The sequence below is a fragment of the Leptonychotes weddellii genome, chromosome 8 (genome assembly GCF_054177405.1).
Source record: "Leptonychotes weddellii isolate Sample4059 chromosome 8, ASM5417740v2, whole genome shotgun sequence".
Lineage (NCBI taxonomy): Eukaryota > Metazoa > Chordata > Mammalia > Carnivora > Phocidae > Leptonychotes > Leptonychotes weddellii.
In genome coordinates, this window is record NC_138376.1 from 83,713,322 (window position 1) to 83,738,775 (window position 25,454).

The 25,454-nt window shown below is 36.7% G+C and overlaps 2 protein-coding genes across 5 annotated transcripts in view; one reads left to right on the plus strand and one right to left on the minus strand.

Moving 5' to 3' along the window:
* The window catches only part of CDC40 (cell division cycle 40), a 54,472-nt gene extending 30,348 nt beyond the window's left edge, over positions 1 to 24,124 (plus strand). Inside the window, exons 5-15 of the mRNA XM_006729475.3 lie at positions 750 to 889; positions 2,065 to 2,161; positions 3,203 to 3,342; positions 4,166 to 4,240; positions 6,432 to 6,477; positions 8,552 to 8,653; positions 9,658 to 9,773; positions 10,011 to 10,144; positions 19,179 to 19,255; positions 20,742 to 20,886; positions 22,110 to 24,124. Of these exons, the coding sequence (XP_006729538.1) occupies positions 750 to 889; positions 2,065 to 2,161; positions 3,203 to 3,342; positions 4,166 to 4,240; positions 6,432 to 6,477; positions 8,552 to 8,653; positions 9,658 to 9,773; positions 10,011 to 10,144; positions 19,179 to 19,255; positions 20,742 to 20,886; positions 22,110 to 22,287 (1,250 nt within the window). The 3' untranslated portion in view covers positions 22,288 to 24,124. The remainder of the gene's footprint in view (positions 1 to 749; positions 890 to 2,064; positions 2,162 to 3,202; positions 3,343 to 4,165; positions 4,241 to 6,431; positions 6,478 to 8,551; positions 8,654 to 9,657; positions 9,774 to 10,010; positions 10,145 to 19,178; positions 19,256 to 20,741; positions 20,887 to 22,109) is intronic.
* The window catches only part of METTL24 (methyltransferase like 24), a 153,805-nt gene that overhangs the window by 25,547 nt on the left and 102,804 nt on the right, over positions 1 to 25,454 (minus strand). For 2 of the 4 annotated variants that reach the window (XM_081828801.1, XM_081828798.1), the window contains exon 6: positions 24,391 to 24,921. The exons of 1 other annotated variant lie outside the window; for it this stretch is intronic. In XM_081828801.1, coding sequence (XP_081684927.1) covers positions 24,919 to 24,921 — 3 coding nt within the window. In that variant the 3' untranslated portion in view covers positions 24,391 to 24,918. Of the gene's footprint in view, positions 1 to 20,885; positions 21,142 to 24,390; positions 24,922 to 25,454 lie in introns of those variants that run through there. One more of the 4 variants, XM_081828799.1, reaches the window with a different exon arrangement.

Consider the following 25,454-nt stretch of genomic DNA (forward strand, 5'->3'; position numbering starts at 1 on the left):
CACTCTTGATTTTGGCTCAGGTCATGATCTCAGGGTCATGAGATCAAGCCCTGCGTCGGGTTCTGTGCTGAGTGTGGAGCCTGTATGAGATTCTCTCTCTCTTAAAAAAAAAAAAAAAAAAAAGTAGCTTTATCATTATTTAGCAATGTTAAGTTGCTGGATTCCTTTCAAAAAGTGGTAAAATCCACTGATATACGTCCTTGAGTCATTAAAAGGATTGTGTACCTTGTAGGATTACATAGCCAGGTCTTTTCTCTAAGTATATTAGGACTTGCAAAATATTGCAGTAGTTGAAAGCTTCTCTTCCCAGAAGGTTGAGTTTCTTTTCGTATGGCATGAGTTGGTATACCTGGCAAATTCATATAGATTTTGTTTTGTGTTCTTTAATAAATTCTTTGGTCATAGGGGCGCCTGGGTGGCTCAGGCGTTAAGCGTCTGCCTTCAGCTCAGGTCATGATCCCAGGGTCCTGGGATCGAGCCCCACATCGGGCTCCCTGCTCAGCTGGAAGCCTGCTTCTCCCTCTCCCACTTCCCCTGCTTGTGTTCCCTCTCTCGCTGTGTCTCTCTCTGTTCTATAAATAAATAAGTAAAATCTTTAAAAAATAAAAAATAAAATAAAGTAAAAAAATAAATCTTTGGTCACTTGAATAATCACTTTTCTTTAAGCTATATATAAAGTAAAAATTATATATATGCTACTGTTTCTTTAGAAAATATCCATATTTGTGATCTCTTTTTTTTTAATGTAGGTTTAACTGTGTTTGAAACTGGTCAGAAAAAGATAGAAAAGAGGAAAAAGTTCAAAGAAAATGATGCATCTAATATTGATGGTTTCTTGGGACCGTGGGCAAAATATGTGGATGAAAAAGATGTAGCCAAACCCTCAGAAGTAAGTTTTGATGTTTTTTCATTGCCAATTCAGGTAGATGCTGTGTGTATGTGAAGGATATCTATAATAATGAACTTGAGATTTCTTAGAGAACCAAATGATGACTCATCAATATTTCTCTGCCGTGGTTGATTGAGAAAATAAAGTAAGATTTTTAAATTTTTCTTGGGAAAAGAAAATAATAAAATGAATAAATTTTTCTTGGGAATACTTTTAATTTATCCCCTTTTGATTTATTTTCTTCCATATTTTTAATTAAAATGCAATATTGAACAATTTTTAATAAAAATTTAAATTTCATAAAAATTGATAATGCTATTAAGCTACGGTGTAGCTGCTTTTGATACCACATACTCAGATAGTAACCACAGAATCAGCCTCTGTAATTTTAGAATTGATGGTGGGTTTTATTTGTAAATTAACTTATTTAAAAATTTTACCAAATAATCTATATTTTAAAAAAAATAATACTATGAAGTTTTATAAAGTAAAACCATAGAACCCTACCTGTCCTTCTCCATCTCCTAATCCTACTGTCTCTGTGAGCCAGTGACTGTCCTAGGCCTTAGGGATATAGCAGTGGACAAGATCAGGAAAATCCTGTTCTCATGAAGCTTATATTCTAGCTGTATCTTTCATCCATGTATATCAATCATATACATGTGCCACTTTTTATTTACATTAGACATTGTTGACTTCTTTTTATTATAGAGATTTACTACTATCCCACCTTCCTTCCACTGCTCCTCCCATAAAAGTTGTGTCAAAAATCTGTAGTCATTGCTTATATCCTCATGGATATAAGGATCCTTGTATTCTTAGGAAAAGCTGTTTACTGGAGAACGACATTGTGTATACAAATTGAGTTTCCAATACTAGATTTTCTAACCACTTTGTTTTTTTGTTTACATAATTAGCATAATACAATAAATTTGTTTCTAGGTGTTCCAAAAAGATGGGTTTTGTATAAAATGAGTTTAAAAGTATTAACTAGTACCCATTATGTGTTAATGTCATTTTGTAATCTGTCGAAGAGTTGAGACTGTTATCCCAGGAGACATACTTACAGCTCTTGCTTCACCCAAAGTTGGACCTCATAAAGTATTTATAACCAGCTTTGGGCACAGTGGGGTTCTAAAACATCCATTTTAAAGTTCACTCCTTAACTTCCTTAGGAAGAACAAAAAGAATTGGATGAAATCACAGCGAAGAGGCAGAAAAAAGGCAAACAGGAAGAAGAGAAGCCTGGGGAGGAGAAGACAATCTTACATGGTAATATAGTTTTTATGCCTCTTCATTTTTATGATAAACTTTCAGATATTCACTCTGTTCTCTGTTCATGTAGTATCAATTGCCTTTACTAATCAGCTGCTGTACTTCACTATATTAAGAATAATTGTATTTGACTATTTGCATCTCAAAAAAATTACAGCAGACTCTTCCATATAATAATAATTAGTTATATTTGGAAAATTATGTAGTTATTATCAAACTGTAAAGAATAATTTAGTACCAATGTATTGATTATTCTAATGTTAGATCACATATCAAATATTTAGGTTTGATGAGGCCATATTTGGTTTCTCAAACTCCAGTTTTCTTTCCAAGGACACTATTTAATGCTTTGGTGCTTGCAGCCATAATAAAAATAACAGCCAACATCTATTGAGGACTTACTCTGTGCCAGGCAAGTTACTAAATGCTTTATATACACTATGTCATTTAAGCCCCACAAGTGACTTCACTGCAAACTTTGTGTTGAAAGTGTAAAAGAGAATGGAAAAGGAACCTGGAAGGGCGTAAAAGAGGAAGGCTGGGAAAAAGGATATGTGGAAGGAAATGCATATTCAGGAAATGTATTTTGAATGAATGATACATTCAGGAAATGTATCAAAAATGATATTTTTGCTTTAACTTCTTTTCTATCCTGTTTTGCTTCTGGGTTTTTGCCCGTGACTCACAAGGCCCAAGTATTTTCTTTTCTTCCCTCACTGTAATTATGCTGCAGTGAAGTCTTTTTTATATATCATTAAAATGTGTAACTAAGTAAAAGAAGTATAGATTTTACTTAAAGGTCTGATATTCTCTGGGTAGTTAGAAATTCCAAAATACTACCTCTAATTGTAAATAATAGCAGTGATTTCAAGCAGCTAAATTTTAGCTGACTCTTGGTCTTAACTTCATCAGAGTGTTATTACCTCAACCTTAATAAGGAACAATATCCCTATGAGTAAATTGTTATCATTTAAGGATATAGATCTTATGACTATAGCTTGTATTTGTTCACTGCTTTCCTTTGTCTTCTTGTTTCAGTTAAAGAAATGTATGACTACCAAGGTAGATCCTATCTTCACATACCTCAGGATGTTGGTGTTAATCTTCGGTCCACTGTGCCACCTGAGAAGTGTTACCTTCCCAAAAAACAAATTCATGTGTGGTCTGGACATACAAAGGTAAGCAGATTAGTCATAGGGATTGACCATGACATAACATTCATAATTCAGTATTCTGGTAGCCCAAGCCTTTCCCCACAAATTCCTGCCACAATCTACTTTTTCTGGGGTACCATGTCAGTGAATAATGGGTTGGTAGTAGCACCAAAACCTCAGTAATTTTGCCTTAGCTCTTGGAATTATCATGCTTAAGAGAAGATTAGATGGTTTCTGGTTTATAAACTATGGTCATATTGAAACTAATGCAGAGGGGCGCCTGGGTGGCTCAGGCGTTAAGCGTCTGCCTTCGGCTCAGGTCATGATCCCAGGGTCCTGGGACTGAGCCCCACATTGGGCTCCCTGCTCAGCGGGAAGCCTGCTTCTCCCTCTCCCACTTTCCCTGCTTGTGTTCCTGCTCTCGCTATCTCTCTGTCAAATAAATAGATAAAATCTTAAAACAAAAAACTAATGCAGAGACAAGATACTTGAAACTTTTGATGTTGATATTCCTTGTCATCTGTACTATTCCAGCTGATAATTCCCAGCTCTTAGCAAAGAGCAAAGGAACTGAAAAAAAGGAAGAGGAGAGAGAGCATTAGCAACTTGACTAAGAATTCCCTTGGGTGAGAAAGTCAGTATTAAAGGTTAAAAAACGTATCTTCAAAAGCTTAGTGTCAATGAAGGCTGTTCTTGGAATACTAATGAAGGTTATTCTGGGGCATGATTTTTGGAATGAAGAAAAACAGTAAATTAGATTGCTTAAAAATACACTGTCCTTTCCTTATGTTTCATTTTAGCTGATAGTAGAATGTTTCTGATTGATAACTGTAATACCTTTTTATAGGGTGTCAGTGCCGTCAGATTATTTCCTCTCTCTGGCCATTTATTGCTGTCTTGTTCCATGGACTGTAAAATTAAGGTGAGTTTTCAGTAACAGAGTAGGAATGCTGCTGAGCTAGTGCTTTGGTCAAGTCCGTTTGGTTAATTATAAATAAATTTGGGTTTGTTAGCCAATTAGAGGCTAATTATTAGGCCCCATGAATGCAGCCACTTATGAACTCCTTCCAAACATGTTGATTCAAATATGGCTCTATGGTCCAATTGGCTAGGCTCTTTTGTAAGCTAGATAACTGATTAGAACGTAATCAGTCACTTTGGTTTTAGTTACATCAATATTTAATCACTAATAATGCATTTTTTTTTAGAGGTTTTGGATATGTAACTAAGTTCATTTGTTCCTCAGAACCATATGAGGTAGAGAGGACACACGATAGAAATCCCATTTTAGAAAGTAGATAATGCAATTCATCCTTTTTCTTTATAAATGCAAGTGGATACCAAGTAGCAGAAATGCTCCCAGCCTCTTCTCTCAGTTTTTATATTATCGTCTTAGGAAGCTCCACCTTAAGCTAAATTTCAGCTGTAGAGTATGTGGGGGAAAAAACTCAGTTGCCGCTTCATGTCAGCTTGAACATGGGGAAAGCCTTTTTAAAAAAATCTTAAATCTGAAAGAGTAGTTATCTTTTTTTGTGTCTTCTGTGTCTAGATTGTTATGATGGTCAAGAAATATCAACTCTGTAATACTCTTGAGGCTTGGAAAGTTGAATCATTAAAATTTTACTCTTTGTAAACAATTCATGGGTATTAACAATATATGAAGGTAGCTTTTCTTGATGAGAGCAATCATTTAGGCATTTGCCTCTACTCAGTAGCTTAAAATCACAGGCCAGCAGTTTGGAGTAAAAACCTTTATTTCCTTTAACTTTGACTTCATACAAGCTATGTTCGTTGAGATTAAGGTCTTTTGACCAATTAAAAAAGCATAGAGTTCAATTTTGTTCACACCCATAAACATTTATTAGGTACCTATTATCTGCAAGGGGCTGAGACTAAAATTTATCAAGGTCTGTCCCTGCCCTCAGGGTAATCATTTCATTATGATGTAAATGATGGTTATAGAGTCAGGTGGAAAGTGTTCTGGTTTCTAAGAGGAAGCATCCTTCAGCAGGAAGGTAACTAAGTAAAGTGTGGTGGGGGAAGGGTGTGTGGGTAGTGGAGTATGTCTGAAATGAGTGAATAGAATGGATAAGCATGGCATGTGCTGAACACGACGAGTTTTTGGTTGCTGGAGTCTCAAATCTGAGAGATACAGAATGGCGACAGTCATAGGCAAAGGATCAGGTGCTAGAGGTCCTTGCTTGGTATGCTTTGGGAACTGAAACTTAATCCTGTTGGCACTGGGTGGCCAGGAAGTGCTATCTCTTTTAGAACACTAGTAACATTATTGAGGAATAGATTTGAGGCAGGCAAGAGTAAAGGTAGTTTTAGGGACACCTGGTTTGGCTGTCGGTTAAGCGTCTGCCTTCAGCTCACGTCATGATCTCAGGGTCCTGGGATCGAGCCCTGCATCGGGCTCCTTGCTTAGCGGGGAGCCTGTTTCTCCCTCTGTCTGCTGCTCCCCCTGCTTGTGCTCGCCCTCTCTTTCTCTCTCTCTCTGACAAATAAATAAATAAAATCTGAAAGAAAGGAAGAAAGAAGGTAGTTTTGAAGCTTTGTATTAATTCACTTTAGGTGTGATGAGAATTATTAGTCTATTACATTTTAGTCTAGATCATTTTCATATAGCTTCTATAATATTTTGTTACTTCAGAAAGTTAAAAAAAAATTCCTCTGTACCAAAATGTTATAAACATGGCAGTTTTAATAACCTTTAGTTCTTCTGAAAGTAGCTTATAATATTACATAAGTAAAAACTTTTCATCATAGAAAATATATTAAATATAGAAAAGAATAAGAAGAAAGTGAAAATCACTTGTTTTAGCTCCATCTAAGTTCTCTTGATATTTTGGTGTATCTTTCAGTATCAGAGTTCATATTTGTGTGTGTGTGTGTGTGTGTGTGTGTGTGTGTGTGTGTGTGTGTATAGTCCAAATGGTACAACACAGACTAGCAGCGCCAAGCATCATGTTCATTGATGCCTTTGGTTAAATCCCCAGTACCCACAGATATGCACACACATAGCTGGCATATGGTTGTTGTTCTTGATTGAAACTTGTCATTTTATCTAAGTCTTGTATTCAGTTTAATATTTCTATGTGTTTTTTCCCCAGCTATGGGAGGTTTACGGAGACAGACGCTGTCTGCGAACATTTATTGGTAATACTTCTTTTCTTTCTGTCTATAAATCTGTTTGGAAAGACTTTTTAAACTACATCATTGATAGGAATGTTACTACACTGATAATGAAGGAAAGTCTTCAAAGACTCGAACTGAGTCTTGAAGAGGGAGTGAGTCCTCCCACATAGACAGAAAAGGGAACTGGGAAGAGAGAACAGCAAAAGCAAAAGTGGTTTGAGAAAGCATGCTGCTTTGGGGCAGCCAGGTATATTTCAGAATTGCCAGGGAGGGGATATGATGAGAGATGACAAGAGGAAAAAGCAGTATAACCAGGGGCAGAGCATGAAGGACCTTATGTGCCATCAGTGAGGAGTGTGGAATCTATCCAGAGGGCCTTGGAAAGCCAGCCATTAAACAGCTCTTGCAGGAAATTAACTCAATCAGATCTGAAGTTTACAGGGATCATAGTGGCAGTATGGAAGATGCTCTGGTAGGGGGCAGGCCTGCAGGCAGGGAAATGAATGACAGGGTTGTTTCATCGGTCTGGATTAGAGATGATGAGAGCAGCAGATGGAGAGGAAAGGAACAATCAAGAGTTAAAATCAGTGAGCCTGAGTCACTGGATGTGAGTGATAAGAATGAAGCAGAAATCTAGGGTGACTCCCAGCTGGCTGGCTGAATGGTGATACCATTTGCCAAGAGAGGGAACATAAGAGGATGATGAGGTGTCACTGTTAAATTTGAGCTACCTTTGGGATATTGAGACGAAAATGTCCGTAAGCAATTAGCCAGGTGTTGAGCTTTGAAAAGGGGCTCAGAATCGGCAGCTAAAGCATACGAAAGAATAAAATTGAGTGAACTCCTTGAAAGAGAAAACAAGGCCAAAAAGAGAACAGCTTTGTGGCAAACTAGTCTTTTTGGTAGAGAATAGTTTACTGTCTTTGTGAGATTTTGTGTGAAGTCTGGTTACATTTCCAAATTTAACTGTACATTATTGAAACACTATTTGTGTGAATCGTAGTGGCTCTGTTTTTAGATTCAAGTGCCGCTCTGCAGCACTTTGTTAGGATTTTAGGGCCTTGCTAAACAAATAAATAGCCCAGGGTACCATAGCATCCTACAGGAAGACTCTGCACAGCAGACGGGAACAAGATGCCTCTTGTACATGTAGTGGACTTGGTCTCCATCTGTCTCCTCTGCACCGGCAGGCAGTTTTTCAGTGGGAAACAAAATTACCAGTTTTGGAAGATGGGACTCTTGCTGTAGAAAAGAATGCCTAATTACTGTGGCACATAGCCTGATTCGAGTTCCCTGGTGATGGCCGTCCAACGCTGCCGTGTGTGGTTGACGATTTGTGCAATGAATGCATGTTCTGTCAGTCTTGGTCTTGATGGGGTGGTAGAAAAAAAGGAAGGTTTCTGCTTTCATTTAGCCACATTTTATTTGTCCCTGCAACTTTCAAAAGAGTGGATTGGTCTGGCAGACTGATTTCTAAGCAGAGCACCTTAAAGTTAATTTATTGTCAAAATGCTATTTTAAAACAAAATAGAAGTTAATGTTAGTTTCCAAAAGGTTAAGTCTCTGAGATTCTGAAGTCCCTTCTCTGAAACTTGGTAATGTGATCACAGAAATCTGCAGGTATTGAAGAAGAGCTATGATTTCATGAACTTTATAGGGTAAAGTCACTTTGTTTCACTTAGTGAGTAATCTGGAGAATGAACCTCCCAAATGTCACTAGGCCCTCCTCTTTCATTGGCAATAATTGGTCTGTTATGTTTCCTTAAATTCTTGGCTGCTTAGTCATCAATTATGTATATTGCGTATTAAAAGATTTCTATGACAAACTCTAAAAAAAAAATGTTAGATCTTTTATCTTGGTTCTTACCTAAATGTTATGCATCAGAAACACCTAGGGAACTATTTGAAGGGGGAATTAAAAAACCACCTACGTTCCCAAGCCCACACCTAACATATTCTGCATCAGTAAGTCAGGGGATAGGATTCCAGAGATTTTGACTCACAGGGTGGCTTGAAAATGCTGTTTCTTTTATGGTGTTTGTGTTTTAAGAGGAGATACTTCACCTCACCTCCATTTCTTTTGTCCCTGCCTTAGGCCACAGCAAAGCCGTTAGGGACATCTGCTTTAATACTGCAGGAACGCAGTTCCTCAGCGCAGCTTATGACAGGTACCTTAAGCTCTGGGACACTGAGACAGGTAAGAGCTCACTTATACTAATGCCAATACATATTTATCTTATAAATTAGCATTTATAAACGGTGCAACATTGAGTAGTCTTCTGTGGCAAAATGGTGCCTTCTGTAACTGCTGATTCTCATATCCTCGACTGTCAGCTGATATCATAAAATGTTTGTAGAGTTCAAACTCAGCTACATAAGTAGCTCTTTTACTCTGAGACTTTGTTTCCATTAAATACAATTTATAAAGCAAACATCCTGATAGACTAAAAAATTTAAAATCTTCCACAGACTAGTTAATTGATCTTTTTGTTCCCCTCTACCACCAAGCACGCTGCATTGCACATAATAGAAGCACAATAAATGTCTGATGAACAAAATTAAATTTAATTACCCACATTGATTAAAAAGTAAGTCTGTTTACAGACCCATGGGTCAGGTGGTTTTATATATTCACAGATGTTAATTGTATTAGTACATTGTGGCTAGTATAATTTTATATAATTAGAGAACCATCTTTCATCTCACTGAGTTTTAACGGTAAAGATAATAGCTAATATTTATTGAACACTTACTGTTTACCAGGCATTGTGCTATGCACTTGTATCCAGCATCACATCCAATTCTTAAAATAACCCTGTAATTACTGTTATTATTACAGATGAAGAAATTGAGGCTTAAAGGGGGGAGCTTTCCCAGAGCCACACAGATAGTAAGTGGCTGAACTGATTTAAACCAAGGTCTCTAATGCCAGAGCCCCTACTCTTACCCCGCGGTGGGTCTCAACTCCGGCTACACATCATAATCACTTTATTCTGCAATTGATACAGATTTACTTTTGAAAAAAGTATTTTTAATCATAAAGAATCTGTGAAAAGGAACAATATAGTTCATAGTAAAGAACAAGCAGGCTGCCCTTCCCCAAAATGTATTAAGCAAATGATCTCGAAATGTTAATCCCCGGGCTGTCTTTGAAGTGATCAAGTTTCTTTTCCTTACTTTAACCTGAGTCTTTGGTTTTAGGACAGTGTATATCAAGATTTACAAACCGAAAAGTGCCCTATTGTGTCAAATTTAATCCCGATGAAGATAAGCAAAATCTCTTTGTAGCTGGTATGTCTGATAAAAAGATTGTGCAGGTAAGTCTTTTTACAGTATTCTTAGTAAGATTCCTATAGTTTATGTTGTTTTAGGGGATGGAATAAGGAATATTAACTTGTTTAATGCTTGCTGCTTTTAGGGACTGCTAATGGTCTATTTTTAGTAGAAAACAGTCATTACGTTAGAGATCTTTTTCTTCACTTTCCATAGTTCTGATCTTAATTTTCATATCTGCTCCACTTCTGTCTTTACCTTTTCTCTTGTTTGATATACAGTGGGACATTCGAAGTGGAGAAATTGTGCAGGAATATGACCGGCATTTGGGAGCTGTCAACACCATTGTTTTTGTTGATGAGAATAGGAGATTTGTGAGCACATCTGATGATAAGAGCCTAAGAGTTTGGGAATGGTGAGTTTCTGTCAGTAGAAGATCTGATTTATGTAATTATAGCAAGCAATTTAAAACTTTGTAGCCAAAGCAAAGCCTGATAATATGCAACCATTTGAATATTTTCACAACTATGGTCTCTGGCTTGCCAACCAAGCTGCTTTAAATATTTAAGTACCCAGAATATGGAAATAAAAATTTAGACATGCTACGTTTCGTAGTCTTTGGGCAGTCTATCTGAAGGTTATATATTTTGAGGCACTTTTCTTGCATTGGTGAAAAGTTTATATTGTGTTGCCTTACATTTGTTTATTAGGTACTTTATTTGTCTTTGCAAAATGACTGATGAGATGCAGGGCCCACAAATATATAGACTCTATTATTTACTGTTGGGATTGAACATTAGAGTCAACCCAAAGAAAGAAAAAATAGTTGGGGCGCCTGGGTGGCTCAGTCGTTAAGCGTCTGCCTTCGGCTCAGGTCATGATCCCAGAGTCCTGGGATCGAGTCCCGCATCGGGCTCCCTGCTTGGCCGGGAGCCTGCTTCTCCCTCTCCCACTCCCCCTGCTTGTGTTCCCTCTCTCGCTATGTCTCTCTGTGTCAAATAAATAGATAAAATCTTTAAAAAAAAAAAAAAAAAAGAAAGAAAGAAAAAATATTTAAAAATCTTTTAAGTTTTTAAATGTCTACATTATGATTATTCAGTACTGAAACTGGCCTCATGTCATCACCCATTGTGTCCTGCCATTCATAACACGTAATGGTAGAAAACAAATGTTTTATTTGTAGAGTATGTTGGTAATTTTGCTTTCCTTGAGAGAGGAAAAAAAACTTTTCTAAAGTCAAGAAATACTAAAGCTATGGGCGCCTGGGTGGCTCAGTTGGTTAAGCGACTGCCTTCGGCTCAGGTCATGATCCTGGAGTCCCTGGATGGAGTCCCGCATCGGGCTCCCTGCTCAGCAGGGAGTCTGCTTCTCCCTCTGACCCTCCCGACCCTCCCCCCTCTCGTGTGCTCTCTCTCTCAGCGTCTCTCTCTCAAATAAATAAATAAAATCTTTAAAAAATAAAAAAGAAATTCTAAAGCTAGTTTCACTAAGTGTCATAGATCATGTTTTATCATTTATTTACAAAGAAAAGCATAATAGTCTTTTTGTTCAAGGGAATGTTAGGATGGAGCCCAGCTCGTTTTTATAGTTAGTTATGAAGCACAGCTCAGCCATGGTTACAACCTTGCAGGGCCTAGAAGTGTGACTTCCCACCCTGGAAGTTGTTCTGCTTTAAGAAGTGGGAAGCCTTGCACTACAGCCAGTAGTTTGCTCCTGAAACTGAGTCCCTTTGAGGAGCTGAGCAGGTCCCTAACCATCGTCAGGGAAATTTGGGTAACTGAAGGTTCCTTGTAATTTGATTGCAGTTTCTCCCACCCCTTCAAATTGCCCCCATTCGTGGAGAGCTGACTGTATACTTTATGTATAATTTTAATATCATCCTTAAAGTCCGTGCTTTGAGACTGTCTTATAACTGAGATCTTTCTTACTTCAGAAATGATGTTACATGCAGAGAATCTGATATGGACATCAAGTTTTATATGAGTCACCTTAGACTACTTGTACCAGACTCTGAAGATAAACATATACATGTACTTGTTTTGTTTATATACTTTAGCAGTTTGATTATACTTAAACTTTCAGATGTTTCTATCTTCAGATGATATTTCAGCTCCATTTTAAAATGTGGAGTGGTATAAATGAAATTGGTAAATATTTAAATGAAGCACCAATTACAGGGCTCTAAGAACACTTGTGTGTGCTTTCTAAATTAGAGCATTGGTCAGCAAAATATTTTGATTAAATTAAGGGGTAATGTCAGCCTGTTTGTTGTTTTCCCTCCTCGGAGCTTAAGAAATACTCCTGAGAGTCATAATAGTGTGTCATTATAAATGATGACATCCTTTAGACTTCATTTGCTATTGGAACCTTCCTCACTGATCCTCTCGTGAGGGTACGTGCCTCTTCTCCATGTTCCCACACAACACTTTGCTTCTCACAGTTTTTGGGTTTTTTTAAGATTTTATTTATTCATTTGAGACACAGAGATACAGAGAGAGAGAGAGCATGAGCAGGGAGAGAGGCAGAGGGAGAGGGAGAGGCGGGCTCCCCGCTGAGCCAGGAGCCCGATGTGGGGCTCGATCCCAGGACCCCGGGATCACAACCTGAGCCAAAGGCAGACGCTTAACCATCTGAGCCACCCAGGCACCCCTGCTTCTCACCGTTTTTTAGTGCTTGCACATTTGTTCCTGTGTCAGCTGTGCTCACAGTGTGTCCCCAGCACCAGCACAGTACCTGGCACGTCGTATGTGCTAAATATCTAAAGAAGTCAATTACTGTCATAATTATTAATGATGCTACTTCTGTTGAGCCCTTTCTGTGTTCCAAGCATGCTAAGCATTTTATGTGAACTCTCTGGTTTAATGTGCCAAAGTAGTCTTATCAGATAGATGTATTTGCTATCCCTGTTTCATAGATGAGGAAACTAATGTAGGTTAAGTAATTTACCCAAGATTCCATAAGACATGAAAAGCCAGAATTCAAACTTGTATTAAGCTGATTCCAAAGCTTGAGATTTTTTTCCAGCTTTATTGAGGTATAACTGACAAATAAATATATTTGAAGTGTATAACATAATGATTTGATATATGTATACATTGTGAAAGGATTCTCACTGAGTTAGCCCATCTGCCACTTTTAGATATTTACCTTTTTTGTTTGGTAAGAACACTTAGGTTCTACTCTCTTAGCAAATTGCAGTTACACAATATGCTATTTTAAGTATAGTCACCATGTCATACATTAGATCCTTAGACCTTATTCGTCTTCCACATAAGAGTTTGTACCCTTTTACCAGCCTCACGTAGGTCCCCACCCCAACCCGAGCCCCTGGCAACCAATCTACTCTGTTTCTATGAGTTTGACTTTTTTTTTTTTTAAGAGTGCACATATAAGTGATACTATGCAGTATCTGTCTTTCTCTGTCTGGCTTATTTCACTTAGCATAATGCTGTCTAGGTTCATCATGTTGCAAATGGCAGCATTCCCTTTTTTTAAGGCTGAATAATATTCTATTATATATGTAAATACCACATTTTCTTTATCCATTCTTTCACACTAAGACTGTTTCCATACCTTGGCTATTGTGAATAATGCTACATTAAACACAGGAGTACAGCTATCTCTTCAGCATAGTGATTTCATTTCCTTTGGATATATACTCAGAAATAGGATTGATGGATCATATGGTAGTGCTCTTTTAAATTTCTTGAGGAATCTCCATACTGTTTTCCATAGTAGCTATATGTACCAGTTTACATTCCCACCATCAGTGTATGAGAGATCCCTTTCCTCCACATCCTTACCAGCATTTATCTCTTAACTTTTTGGTAATAGTCATACAGTGTGTAAGGTGATATCTCATTGTGGTTTTGATTTGCATTTCCCTGATGATTAGTAATATTGAGCACCTTCCTGTACCTGTCGGCCCTTTGTCTGTCTTCTGTGGGAAGATGTCTGTTCGGGTCCTTTGCCCATTTTTTAACTGGGTAGCTTGGCTTTTTGATAATAGTTGTATGAGTTCCTTATATATTTTGGATATTGACCCCTTGTCAGATACGTGGTTTGCAAATATTTTCTGCCATTTCTTAGGTTGCCTTTGCATTTTGTTGGTGGTTCCCTTTACTGTACAGAAGCTTTTTACTTTGAGGTACTCCCACTTGTTTATTCCAACTTCCAGGAGCTTATCTCCTGTGTTTTCTTCCAGGAGTTTCAGGTCTTATGTTCAAGTCTTCAATCCATTTTGAGTTGATTTCTGTGTATGGTATAAGGTAGGGGTCCAATTTCATTCTTTTGCATGTGAATATCAAGTTTTCCCAACACCATTTAGTGAAGAGACTGTCCATCCTTTCTCCATTGTATATTCTTGGTTCCTTTGTCGAAAATTAATTCATTATATATGCATGGGTTTATATCTGGGTTCTCTGTTCTGTTCCATTTGGTCTGTGTATCTGTTTTTATACAATACCATACTGTTTTGATTACTATAACTTTTATTTAATTATAGTTAAAATCAGGAAGCTTGATGCCTCCAGCTTTGTTCTTTCTCAGGATTGCTTTGGAGTCTTTTGGGGTTCCATACAAATTTAAGAATTGTTCTAATTCTGTCAAATATGCCATTGGAATTTTGGTAGATATGAATTGGATCTGTAGATTGCTTTGGGTATTTTGAATATTTTACAGTATTAATTCTGTGTACAGATCTTTCACCTTGGTTAAATTTATTCCTAAATATTTTCTTGTTTTTTGATACTATTATAAATGGGATTGTTTTCTTAATTTCTCTTTCCAGTAGTTCGTTGTTAGTATCTAGAAATGCAACTGATTTTTCAATATTGAATTTGTATCCTGCAACTTCACTGAATCATTTATTAGTTCTAACAGTTTTTTTGTGAAGTCATTAGGGTTTTCTGTATAAAATGTTATGTCATTTGCAAACAGAGACAGTTTTACTTCTTTTTTATTTGGATACCTTTTTCTTCTGGCCTGATTGCTCTGGCTAGGACTCTCAATACTATATTGAATAAAAGTGGTTAGAGCAGACACACTTCCTGATCTTAGAGTAAAAGCTTTCAGCCATTTACAATTAAGTATGATGTTAGCTGTGGACTTGTCACACATGTCTGTGTTCCCCATATACCCAGTTTATTGAGACTTTTTATCATGAAAGAATATTGAATATTGTCCTTTCTTTTGCATTTATTGAGATTATCATATGATTTTTATCCTTCCTTTTTGTATTTCATTGATTGATTTGCATATGTTGAACCATCCTTGCATCCCAGGGATAAATCCCACTTGATCATGGTATGATTCCTCTAACGTACTGTTGAATTCAGTTTGCTAAAATTTTACTGAGTATTTTTGCATCTATATTTGTCAGGGATGTTGGCCAATAATTTTCTTGTAGTTTCTTTGTCTGGCTTTGGTATCAGGGTAATATTGGCCTTATAAAATGAGTTTGGAAGTGTTCCCTCCTCTTCTATTTTTTTTGGAAGAGTTTGAGAAGGATTAATATTAATTCTTCTTTAAATGTTTGGTGGAACTCACCAGGGAAGCCATCTGGTCCTGGACTTTTTTTGTTGTTAAGAGGTTTTTGATTACTGTTTCAGTCTTCTTAGTCATTGGTCTGTTCAGATTTTCTATTTCTTCATGAGTCTGTCTTGGTAAGTTGCATGTTTCTAGGAATTTACTCATTTCTTCTAGGTTTTCTAATTTGTTGGTATGTAATTGTTCATAGTAGTTTCTTGTGATCCTTAGTGCTTCTATATTATCAGTTGTTATGTCTCTTTCATTTCTGTTTTTGAGTTTTTCTCTTTTTTTCTTAGTTTAGCTAAATGTTTGTCAATTTTCTTTTTCAAAAAACCAGCTCTTAGTTTCATTGATCTTCTCTATTATCTCTTTAGTCTCTGTTTCATGTGTTTCCTCTTTGATCTTTGTATTTTCTTCCTTCTGCTAACTTGGGTCTTAGATTGTTCTTCTTTTCCTAATTCTTAAAAGTGTAAAGTTAGGTTGTTATATTTGAGATTCTTTTTCCTTAATGTAGGTGTTTATCAGTATAAACTTTGCTCTGGCTTTTGCTGCATCCCGTAAGTTTTGGTATGTTGTGTTTCTGTTTTCATTTGTCTCAAGATAGGTTTTGATTTCCCTTTTGTTTTCATCTTTGACCCATGTCTTGTTTAGTAGCATGTTGTTAATCTCCACATACTTGTACATTTTCCAGTTTTCTTGTAATTGATTTCCAGTTTCATACCTTTGTGGTTAGAAAAGATGCCTGATATGATTTTAGTCTTCTTAAAAATATTAAGACTGTCTTGTGGCATAATATATGATCTATCCTGGAGAATATTTGGTGTGCACTTGAGAAGAATGTGTATTCCGCTGCCATTTGGTGGAATGGTCTATATACGTCAGTTAGGACCATTTGGTCTAATGTGTCGTTTAAGTGCAATGTTTCCTTATTGATTTTTGTCTGGATGACCTATCTATTGTTGACAATGGAGTATGGAAGTCCCTTGCTATTATTGTATTGTTTGCTATCTATTTTCTCCTTTCAAATCTGTTAACATTTGCTTTATGTATCTAGGTGCTCTGATGTTGGGTATATAAATCCTTCTATTTGTTATATCTTCTTAATGAATTGACCTCTTTATCATTATATGATGACCTTCTTTGTCTCTTATTGCAGTTTTTGGCTTAAAGCAGCTACCCCTGCTTTCTTTTAGTTTCCATTTTCATGGGATATGTTATCCATACTTTCACTCTGTCTGTGTGTGTCCTTAAAACTGAAGTGAGTCTCTTATACACAGTATATAGTTGGGTCTCGTTTTTTGTTTTTTGTTTTTTTTTTTAATCCATTCAACTAACTTGTGTCTTTTGTAAATTTAGTCCATTTACATTTGAGGTAATTACTGAGAGGTCTGGACTTTTACTAGTGCTATTTTGTTCATTGTTTTCTGGTTATTTATAGTTCCTTTGTTCCTTTCTTTCTTCCTCTCGTCCTTTGTGATTTGATGATTTTCTATAGTAGCATGGTTTGATTTCTTTCTGTTTCTCTTTCGTGTCTCAATGATAGGTTTTTGCTTTGTGGATACCATGAGGCTTACATAAAACATGCAGAACTTGCATTCTTATTCATATGGCTAGATAGTTAGATGGATGAAGGGTCTGGTGGGGAAAGAAGATAACTTGGATCCAGTTTGATTAGTCAGAAGGAAACGTGAGGATCAGTCTTGCTACAAAGACAAGTAGGAAGCAAAACCAACTCAGGATCCCTGGAGCTATCCTTTACCAGGTACAGCCATTCCTGAAAGTGATTACTAGTGTTACTGGCAGCTTGCAGAAAGGGAGACCCTGACCACCTCAAAGTGAAAACTGACCCCAGCAATAGGAAAATTCTTATTACTAGGACCTTCACACAGGTGGTGTTTGCCAAACTTTTACACCCTGTGCCTGCTAAGAGTAGCACAATGATACAAGAAAGCAAACTAAAGGAAACTTGGTTGTAAAGGAGAATAAGAGATTATAATTAGATACTGAACAGCCTATGGTAATGCTGATTGGCTAAATTCATGAGATGTCATAGACATGTTTTCTCCCAAAGGTATTTATTATGTTAAAATATTTTTAGAAGAAAATTTGACAGATGTTGATCCTACTGTTTATCTTTTATCTTTAAAATTTCATAGATTTTTATCAAAGTTTTTTTCAGTGATTTCAAAATTTCCAGACTGAAGATTATATGTAAGATATAAGTTACTAGCTTATTTATGGAATTACAGGTTCTAATTAGAAAACAGTGTTGTGTTTATTAAATATAACTATGCCGGGACGCCTGGGTGGCTCAGTCGGTTAAGCGTCTGCCTTCGGCTCAGGTCATGATCCCAGGGTCCTGGGATCGAGTCCCACATCAGGCTCCTTGCTCAGCGGGGAGCCTGCTTCTCCCTCTGCCTGCCGCTCCCCCTGCTTGTGCTCTTTCTCTCTCTCTCTCTGACAAATAAATAAATAAAATCTTTTTAAAAAAATAAATAAATATAACTATGCATAGCAGACATTTTCACTAGCAATAACAATGTTCATAGAGTGTTCAGACCCATTTCTTGTTCTAGAGCTCATTGTACCAAGAGTCCTTGAAATAAGAGATCTGCATACATTTTTTTTGTTTACTTTTAGGAAAACATTGATTGATCTGAACCTAGACTATGGTTAATTTAGAAATGCTCTTATGTTTTAATCTGTTAGTGATTATTATTGGCTAATAATTTTATATGAGGAGGGAAAAACAGTTGAACCTTTTTCAGACTGAGGTTCTTTTGAGTACATTTGGGTCATTTTGAATGTCAATTCTCATTGGTACTTTAGAGAAGTATAAAGGGTTGGAGATTTGATAAATGATATTGTTCCCCAGGTTACACCTAAAAATACTTTCTTCTAACCAAGACCCTCATAGAAGTTTTTTTCTAGTCATTTGCTTCTTCTGGATGAGTAGATAGATGGATAGAGAAAATCCTTACTTAAAGGCAAATAATTACTATAATTATTGTTATCATTTCCTAATTAATCAAAGTTTTGGAACTTGAACCATAGTTAGAAATTGATATTGCTGCTTTATATTCTGTGTTATTCATCAGATTACATTTTCCACACGTTACTCTGTAAAAAAAAAAAACATTTCTGGTCACTCATGAAATGCAACAAGACCAAAATTGTTCAGAATTACTAAAAAGTTTATCATGGAGAATATTAAAAACAAAAAGGCATTTGGAACTTTTCATGGTTCTAGATTTAGGTGACTAGTGTTGGATTTTTGTTGTGTTTGTTTTATTCTTTGTGTCACTCATATAAGAATTTCTTTAATGCATTTTTCTCCTGCACCATACACACTGAGAATAATAGATGTCCAGGTACCAAGCACTTAATCTCCCTTACCCATCCAGAAATCTCATTACTTCAGGATGGGTTCTGCCTGCTTGCAGATCCCTATACAGCTTCGCCTACTATCCCCTTGCACTGCTTAAGGCTCTTTAATCCTCTCACCTGCTTGCAGTTAACCAGTTAAGGCTGAAACTGGCAGGTAAACTAAGAGTACCTCCCTCCCTGTAGGCTTGCCTCAGACATCTTGCGCCTGCCTACATCGTACATTTTTAGATGAGTTTATTGTCAGAGAACTTCAGTCACAGACTTTTTAACATAAAGGCCAAAGTTTAAGTCAAATAGAGTTGGAAAACTAAATCACTAACACTGTTATAATTATCACGGAAAGGCATTTGTGAAGTACAAGATTTGTAATAAGCAACGGGGTGCCATTTTGTGATTTTCCTTCCCCCAGGAAGTTTCATGAAAAGTTTGTTAAATATATAATTTCAAGAATATCTCTTTGGTTTCAGAGATAATTCTTCTGAAGGTACTTTTTAAAACTTACTTAATTCTGATAAGCTGTTTTTAAATTTTAGGGATATCCCTGTGGATTTCAAGTATATAGCAGAGCCCAGTATGCACTCCATGCCTGCGGTGACTTTGTCTCCAAATGGTGAGTGAGTAGGTAGAATGTGGTTCTAAATGAGCCTCTAAGACAGAGTGTGATTTCTGTATTCAAAAGAACTTTGGCCTTTTCCTCCTAGGGGAAGTCTGTCACAGGGCCATACTTGTATAAGGAAACCTTTCCAATATTAGAAATAGTCACTGGTTTTCCTCTGTGAGTCACCTCACCCATTCTCTTGTTTTTAAAAATAATAATAATAATAATAAACAGTGAATTGCAGCTCACATTGACAGAACATCTAAGGATTTCCATCTGAGGATCAGGTTTTGTTTTTTTAAAGAATTCTCCTTCCAGCAGAATCATGTTCAGTCATTTAGTGATTTATTGTGAGCTCTTTTTCTTTCAGAGGAGAGAAATTTTGATCTGGTTCCCCATAATAAGAATACTTTAGCTTCTCAGGCAAAATAAAAAAGATAAATCCATCTACTCCTGTTTTCTGTTCAAAAGTGCATTGCCTTCTAAGTACAAAGTAATTTGTACTACAGATATCCTGACAGTATACCGATAGAATTGTAGCTCTGCATGAGGGTATTAGAGTAGAGGGGCTGATGTTTGGGCAACACTGTCCTCAAAGCCCCTGTTAACTCCCATAGTTCCTGTGAGTGTGGAGCAAGGAAGAGGAGGCAAGAAATAGTTTGCTGTTCCACTGAGGCATCTGCCAGCGGCAAATCAGTGATCATTTTTGTCAAATGATTTTTATGAGAAGAGCAACCTAACCGGGTCCTATTTTGATAATGACCGCATTGAATACTGTCACATTTGTCTCTCTGTATTTACACTTTATGTGGTATGTTTTTACGCTACCCATTACAAATATTGTGCTCATCTTGAACAAGGCTATTTACCCTCTCAGACTGAATATTGCTAAGAGCATTCCCTTAGTTAATAATGCCTGCAAGTACATCGGATGCAAGAAGATACTACAGTTCAGGCTCTAGAGACTTTGGTGAATCTTGGGAAGATAAAAGCAATTTGGCCTTTCAGTAACAGTTCCGATAATTTTTTAAATCATATCTCTTTTTTTTGTATGGTTTTATTTAATAATCCTAGGTTTTCTCACCTAGTGTTAATCTTTCCTTTTTCCATAATTAACACAGATAAGTCTCTTTTCCCCAATGGTTCTCTTGTCTGTACTTACTCCAAATTAATTTCATTTCATAAAATTTTACTTAAGTTCTGTTAATGCTGAACTCAGAATTTCTGTATATCCTTATTCAAACAAAAAAAGCTTTTATATGAAGAGTGCTCAATGATACGGGATTATTCGAGCAAAATCCATTACTTCTTTATATATAAATCCCTCTTGTCAGTGACAGATTTGTAACACTTTACAAATGGTATGGTAAATTCATTTTCCTATTATTATAAAGTAATTGGGAACAAAAGAATATTAATGTCTGAACATATTTAAAATAAAGAGTCATTTTAGAATTTTCAGTCTTGCTCTAATATGTCTCCTTTATTGAATTTACAGGGAAATGGCTAGCATGCCAATCAATGGACAACCAAATCTTAATTTTTGGAGCACAGAACAGATTTAGATTGAATAAGAAAAAAATTTTTAAGGGCCATATGGTAGCGGGTTATGCTTGTCAGGTGGACTTTTCACCGGACATGAGGTAAGTTTAAATCTTCTCTTATGTTCTCATATTCAAATGTGGTGACATAAACTAATGTCATACAAATAATAACACTTTAAAAAAATCACTGTCGGGCGCCTGGGTGGCTCAGATGGTTAAGCGTCTGCCTTCGGCTCAGGTCATGATCTCAGGGTCCTGGGATCGAGTCCTGCATCGGGTTCCCTGCTCAGTGCAGAGCCTGCTTCTCCCTCTCCCTCTGCCACTCCCTCTGCTTGTGCTCTTCTGTCTATCTCTCTGTCAAATAAATAAATAAAATCTTAAAAAAAAAAAAAATCACTGTCACATATATAATCTCATGATAACTGTGCAGATTGTCACAGTGCCTGATGGAAAGACAAGAATAAGTTATGAAAACTACATTTGACTTTTTTAAGTGCTTCAGTGGGTCTCTTTATCTTGCTTAGTCCTGTGCCCTTTAACCATGTCATAAGTTCCTGTCTATACGGGCTATGCCTTATTTTCTCTCTGCTTTTCTCACAACGCTTGGAGGACTATAATCGCTATGTGGCTGTGATTAAACACTGGCAGAATTAATTCTGTATTGCAGTGTTGACATTAACAACTTCACTGCAGCTTTTCTTTGGTGAGAACTCAAATCCAGCTCTTGACTCTTTCTAGGCTGCACTGTATTCGTGAAGCCCTATAGATAGAGTCTTTCTATGAGTGAAACTCTGCATTCATTCCCCCATTCTTAGCTAAAATATGTAGGTAGAAGTAATCCAGAAATCTCTGTAACCTTGTATGTTTAGGCTGGGATTTGTACCTTAGACTCCTACGAGTCAGTCTTAGACAGTTTCAAAGGACGTTGAAACCAGAAAATAATTATGAAGGTGGTCGAGTCTAACTACGGTAGAATGGGTGTTCCCAGGCTCTGTGGGAGGCTGGTTCCCCTACCCTGTTTCTGACTGTCTAAAGAGTGACTTGTTACTGCTTTTATTGTGGCCCCTGGGTTTCCCAACCTTCCTGGTTAATACATTTTTTTTACTCACAGATTGGTAGCTCAATGGGGAGATTTTTTTGGTAGAAGTTTAAATTATAGACTGTTTGGTGCTCTACCTTGTTATTCTCACTGAGTATTGTATATTCACATTGACTTTGTTGTTGTTGTTGTTACTGTGAAAAAGATAAACTCTCTGTTCCTTACACACTTTGTCCGTTTAAGGTGTTTGAACAATTTGAATTTGTTTCTCTTCCCATTCTAGCTATGTGATTTCAGGAGATGGAAATGGAAAATTGAACATCTGGGACTGGAAGACCACCAAACTCTACAGTCGATTTAAAGCTCACGATAAAGTGTGTATAGGTGCAGTGTGGCATCCACATGAAACCTCTAAAGTCATAACATGTGGTTGGGATGGGCTCATTAAGTTGTGGGATTAACGAGATTAGTCCTTAGCTAGGGTCGTTTTTGGTCCAAGTTCGTATTTAACTATATTTAATTATTAAATGTGTTGGATGACAACTTGATTTACAGATTATGATTGCCTTACATGGCCTTATGAAGTTGACCCATTGTTTAAAAATACATATATATTTTTTGTAAATTTGGCTCATATAATTTCATTGGCAACTTCATTTTGTTCTTTATAGATATTATTTATACGGAGAATGACCACTGACTTTCTATGTGGTGAGTAGTTGTTGGCAGGCAGTTTGGGTTTACCCCCCTTGACATACTGAAAGGATCTCTCTGGAGTTGAGGAAGAATCCCTGGTGGATTTGGTGTTTTAAAGGAGGTAATACAGTTAATGACAAATAATTCTGAAAGGCACCGTGTTTACCTAAGCTTCAACAAAAAGGGAAGTAAGGACCAGGGACGATGTTATTTAATGTGAATCTGAAAGAAGGTAAAACCACCCACAATTACTGTTCCCATTATTTTGGTGGGTCAAGTTCAGATCTTTTGGATTCAGGAGTTCTATTTTTTATGACATATATCGTATGTTTACTTTAAGCCAGCAATCTTCTCTGACTGCAGCATTTCTCTAACTATTAAACAATGGAAAATAAACAGTCCAGAGTTGTTTCCTTGGCTTTCTTCCCAATCAGTATAGATAGGACTATATATAAGCAGAGAATTATGTTATTTTGAAGGTGAAACTCAAGAGAATTGAGTCAAGACTTTGAGTTTTATTTGTATTTACTATCTGTAAGGACCTGGCTACACTTCCAGAAATCAGGGTCTCCTAGGTCATCGATTCACAGATGTTACTACTGAAATACTCCTCATAGGAGCTAGGGTATGAGGGCATCGTCCAAAATGTCAACTTGTAATTTCTTTGAAGTGGTGTGTTTTATCTTTAAAATTATTCTGATTTTGCTTATGAATATATGCAACAGAACTTTTTAAAGATTAGAAAAATTTTTGACTTCTTTCCAAATCTTTGAATAAAATTGACACTCCAGAAAGATGGCTATGGTTCCCCTGTTTGAGAAGCAATGACTGGTTGGTTTAAAAAAAAAAAAAAGTTTAAGAACTTCAGATTATGAAATCAAGATAGTAGCTAACAGCACTTTGGTTGACAAGCCATTTCTCCTGTTTTATTACAAATCTCTGTAAGATATTTGAATATTTGAATGTGCTTTGAAATATTTCAGTACCATGCTTCAAAACATTGGTTCATAAGCTGCTCAGAGTGCCAACTTGGAGAACAAAATCATGTTGAATGTTGATATCCTAAGGGCATTAGCTCTGAGCCCTGGACTGTCAATAGCAATTCATGCTTCTAGTGCTTAGAACTTCCATTTTTAAAAATTAATTTTTAAAAAGGCCTGGTATAGATGACCTGGCACTATGGCCACATATAAATAAATAGAAGATAGAAAAAGAGAATTAAAAAATGGTAAGACACGTTATTTTGGGGCACACAGACACTCAAAGAAATGAGAATGCACTGCCTGGCTGCTGCCTTTCTGTATCTGCCGGCACGAGTAGCTGCACTTCCTGAAGAGGGAGGAGGAGTTCACAGAATACCTTTTCTTTAGTCCCAAGCCACTGGTTTTAACAAATGTGAATGACTGAAATGTAATGGGACAGAAAGAATTAATCATACATTTAAACTATCTCGTTCAGCATCAGTATTGTATATGTTACAAATCATAATTTCTAAATCTGGTTTTATTTTATTGTGTTTTTGACTGTTTCTAAACTGTACATAAAAGTTGTCTCTTTTTAAAAAAAAGATCATATTTTTAAATAAAGCATTTTTTCTAGAAAGTGTTATCAAAATTTTCATTCTTAGTCTTAAGTCTTAACTGTTGAGACAACAAATTAAACCATCTGCAGATTTTAAATGAGTCATTTTTATTTTATGGGGAGAAATGATGCTTTAGAGGTGGGGGTGATATATTAATATGGTATGTTAATGGGTTTATTCTAGTTAACTAACAAAAATACAGGGCATCGCGCTGAGAGCACACAGATTAAGTCTAACACATTCTGTATTTGTTCACTTAGTGGTGGCACTGAGTTAGGACTGCACCCATTTCAGAGTACACAAATGAGTGGGGTTCTTTTCCAGCTTAAAAAAGTCTCAAGATCATGTTGTTACTGGAATTAAGTGGTTACCTTCTGGCCCCTTTTCCCCACTGCAACCTTCTTATGACACCCAGGACAGATTTCCTTCCTAAAGGTTAGAATAAAAGTGATGCTTTACTGAAAGTTTTAATCAAGTGAATATTTAAATATTGAAGGACAAACTGGGAATATTTTGTCCTTATAAGGAGATAGTTTTAAGATAAGGAACAGGGAATAGCATCAAACAGGCACTTCTCTAAGTAAAAAAGTATAGAATGATTCTTGACGATGCATCGTGAGGCTGGTCGATGTCCTTATTAGCATGTTTATAAATTACCCAAAGGAAAATAATGACAGTGAAATATTAAACTCTTGAATGACAGCCATAAGGATTGAGCACTAGTAAAGATTATAGAAGGCTTTCCTTGAAGAACGGTGTTCCTCGGCACAGACTGAGAGCCATCTGCATCAGAATCACCCAGAGATGGTGTTGCTCACTGAGATACAGAAGAGAAGAAAACGGAGTTAGTTGGAGGAGCCATAACGAATTCAGGTATGGGGAAGGCACGTGCGAAGGGCCATCCAGGTCCACGTATCCAGCAGCAGTATTCAGTTTGGGTCTCAAGGTGAGACCTAGGGAACACCAATGCTGTGTGCCATCAAAGATGCATGTTTTCCATGTTTTGACATCTCTGAAATGAGGGCTATGTCTTAAAGTCCGTGATGTGTCATGGTTTAATTGGCAGCATTCTCTCTTAGTGGATCGTACAGTAATCGATGAAATATAGTAGAAATAAGGCAAGTGCCAAGGGACCTACGAAGGAGAAGAGGTGATCCAATAGAAAGAGCCACAGCACGTGGCTCAAATTCATGAGAGCCCATGAATTTTCAGAGAACACCCGTGTTCTCAAATGTTCATTTGATCAATGGGTAAGTAAAATGAATGAATGAACAAAAAATTGCAACTAAGAAATATATAGATATTTATATTAATATATATTTGTATATTAATGTGAATATACAAAAATAT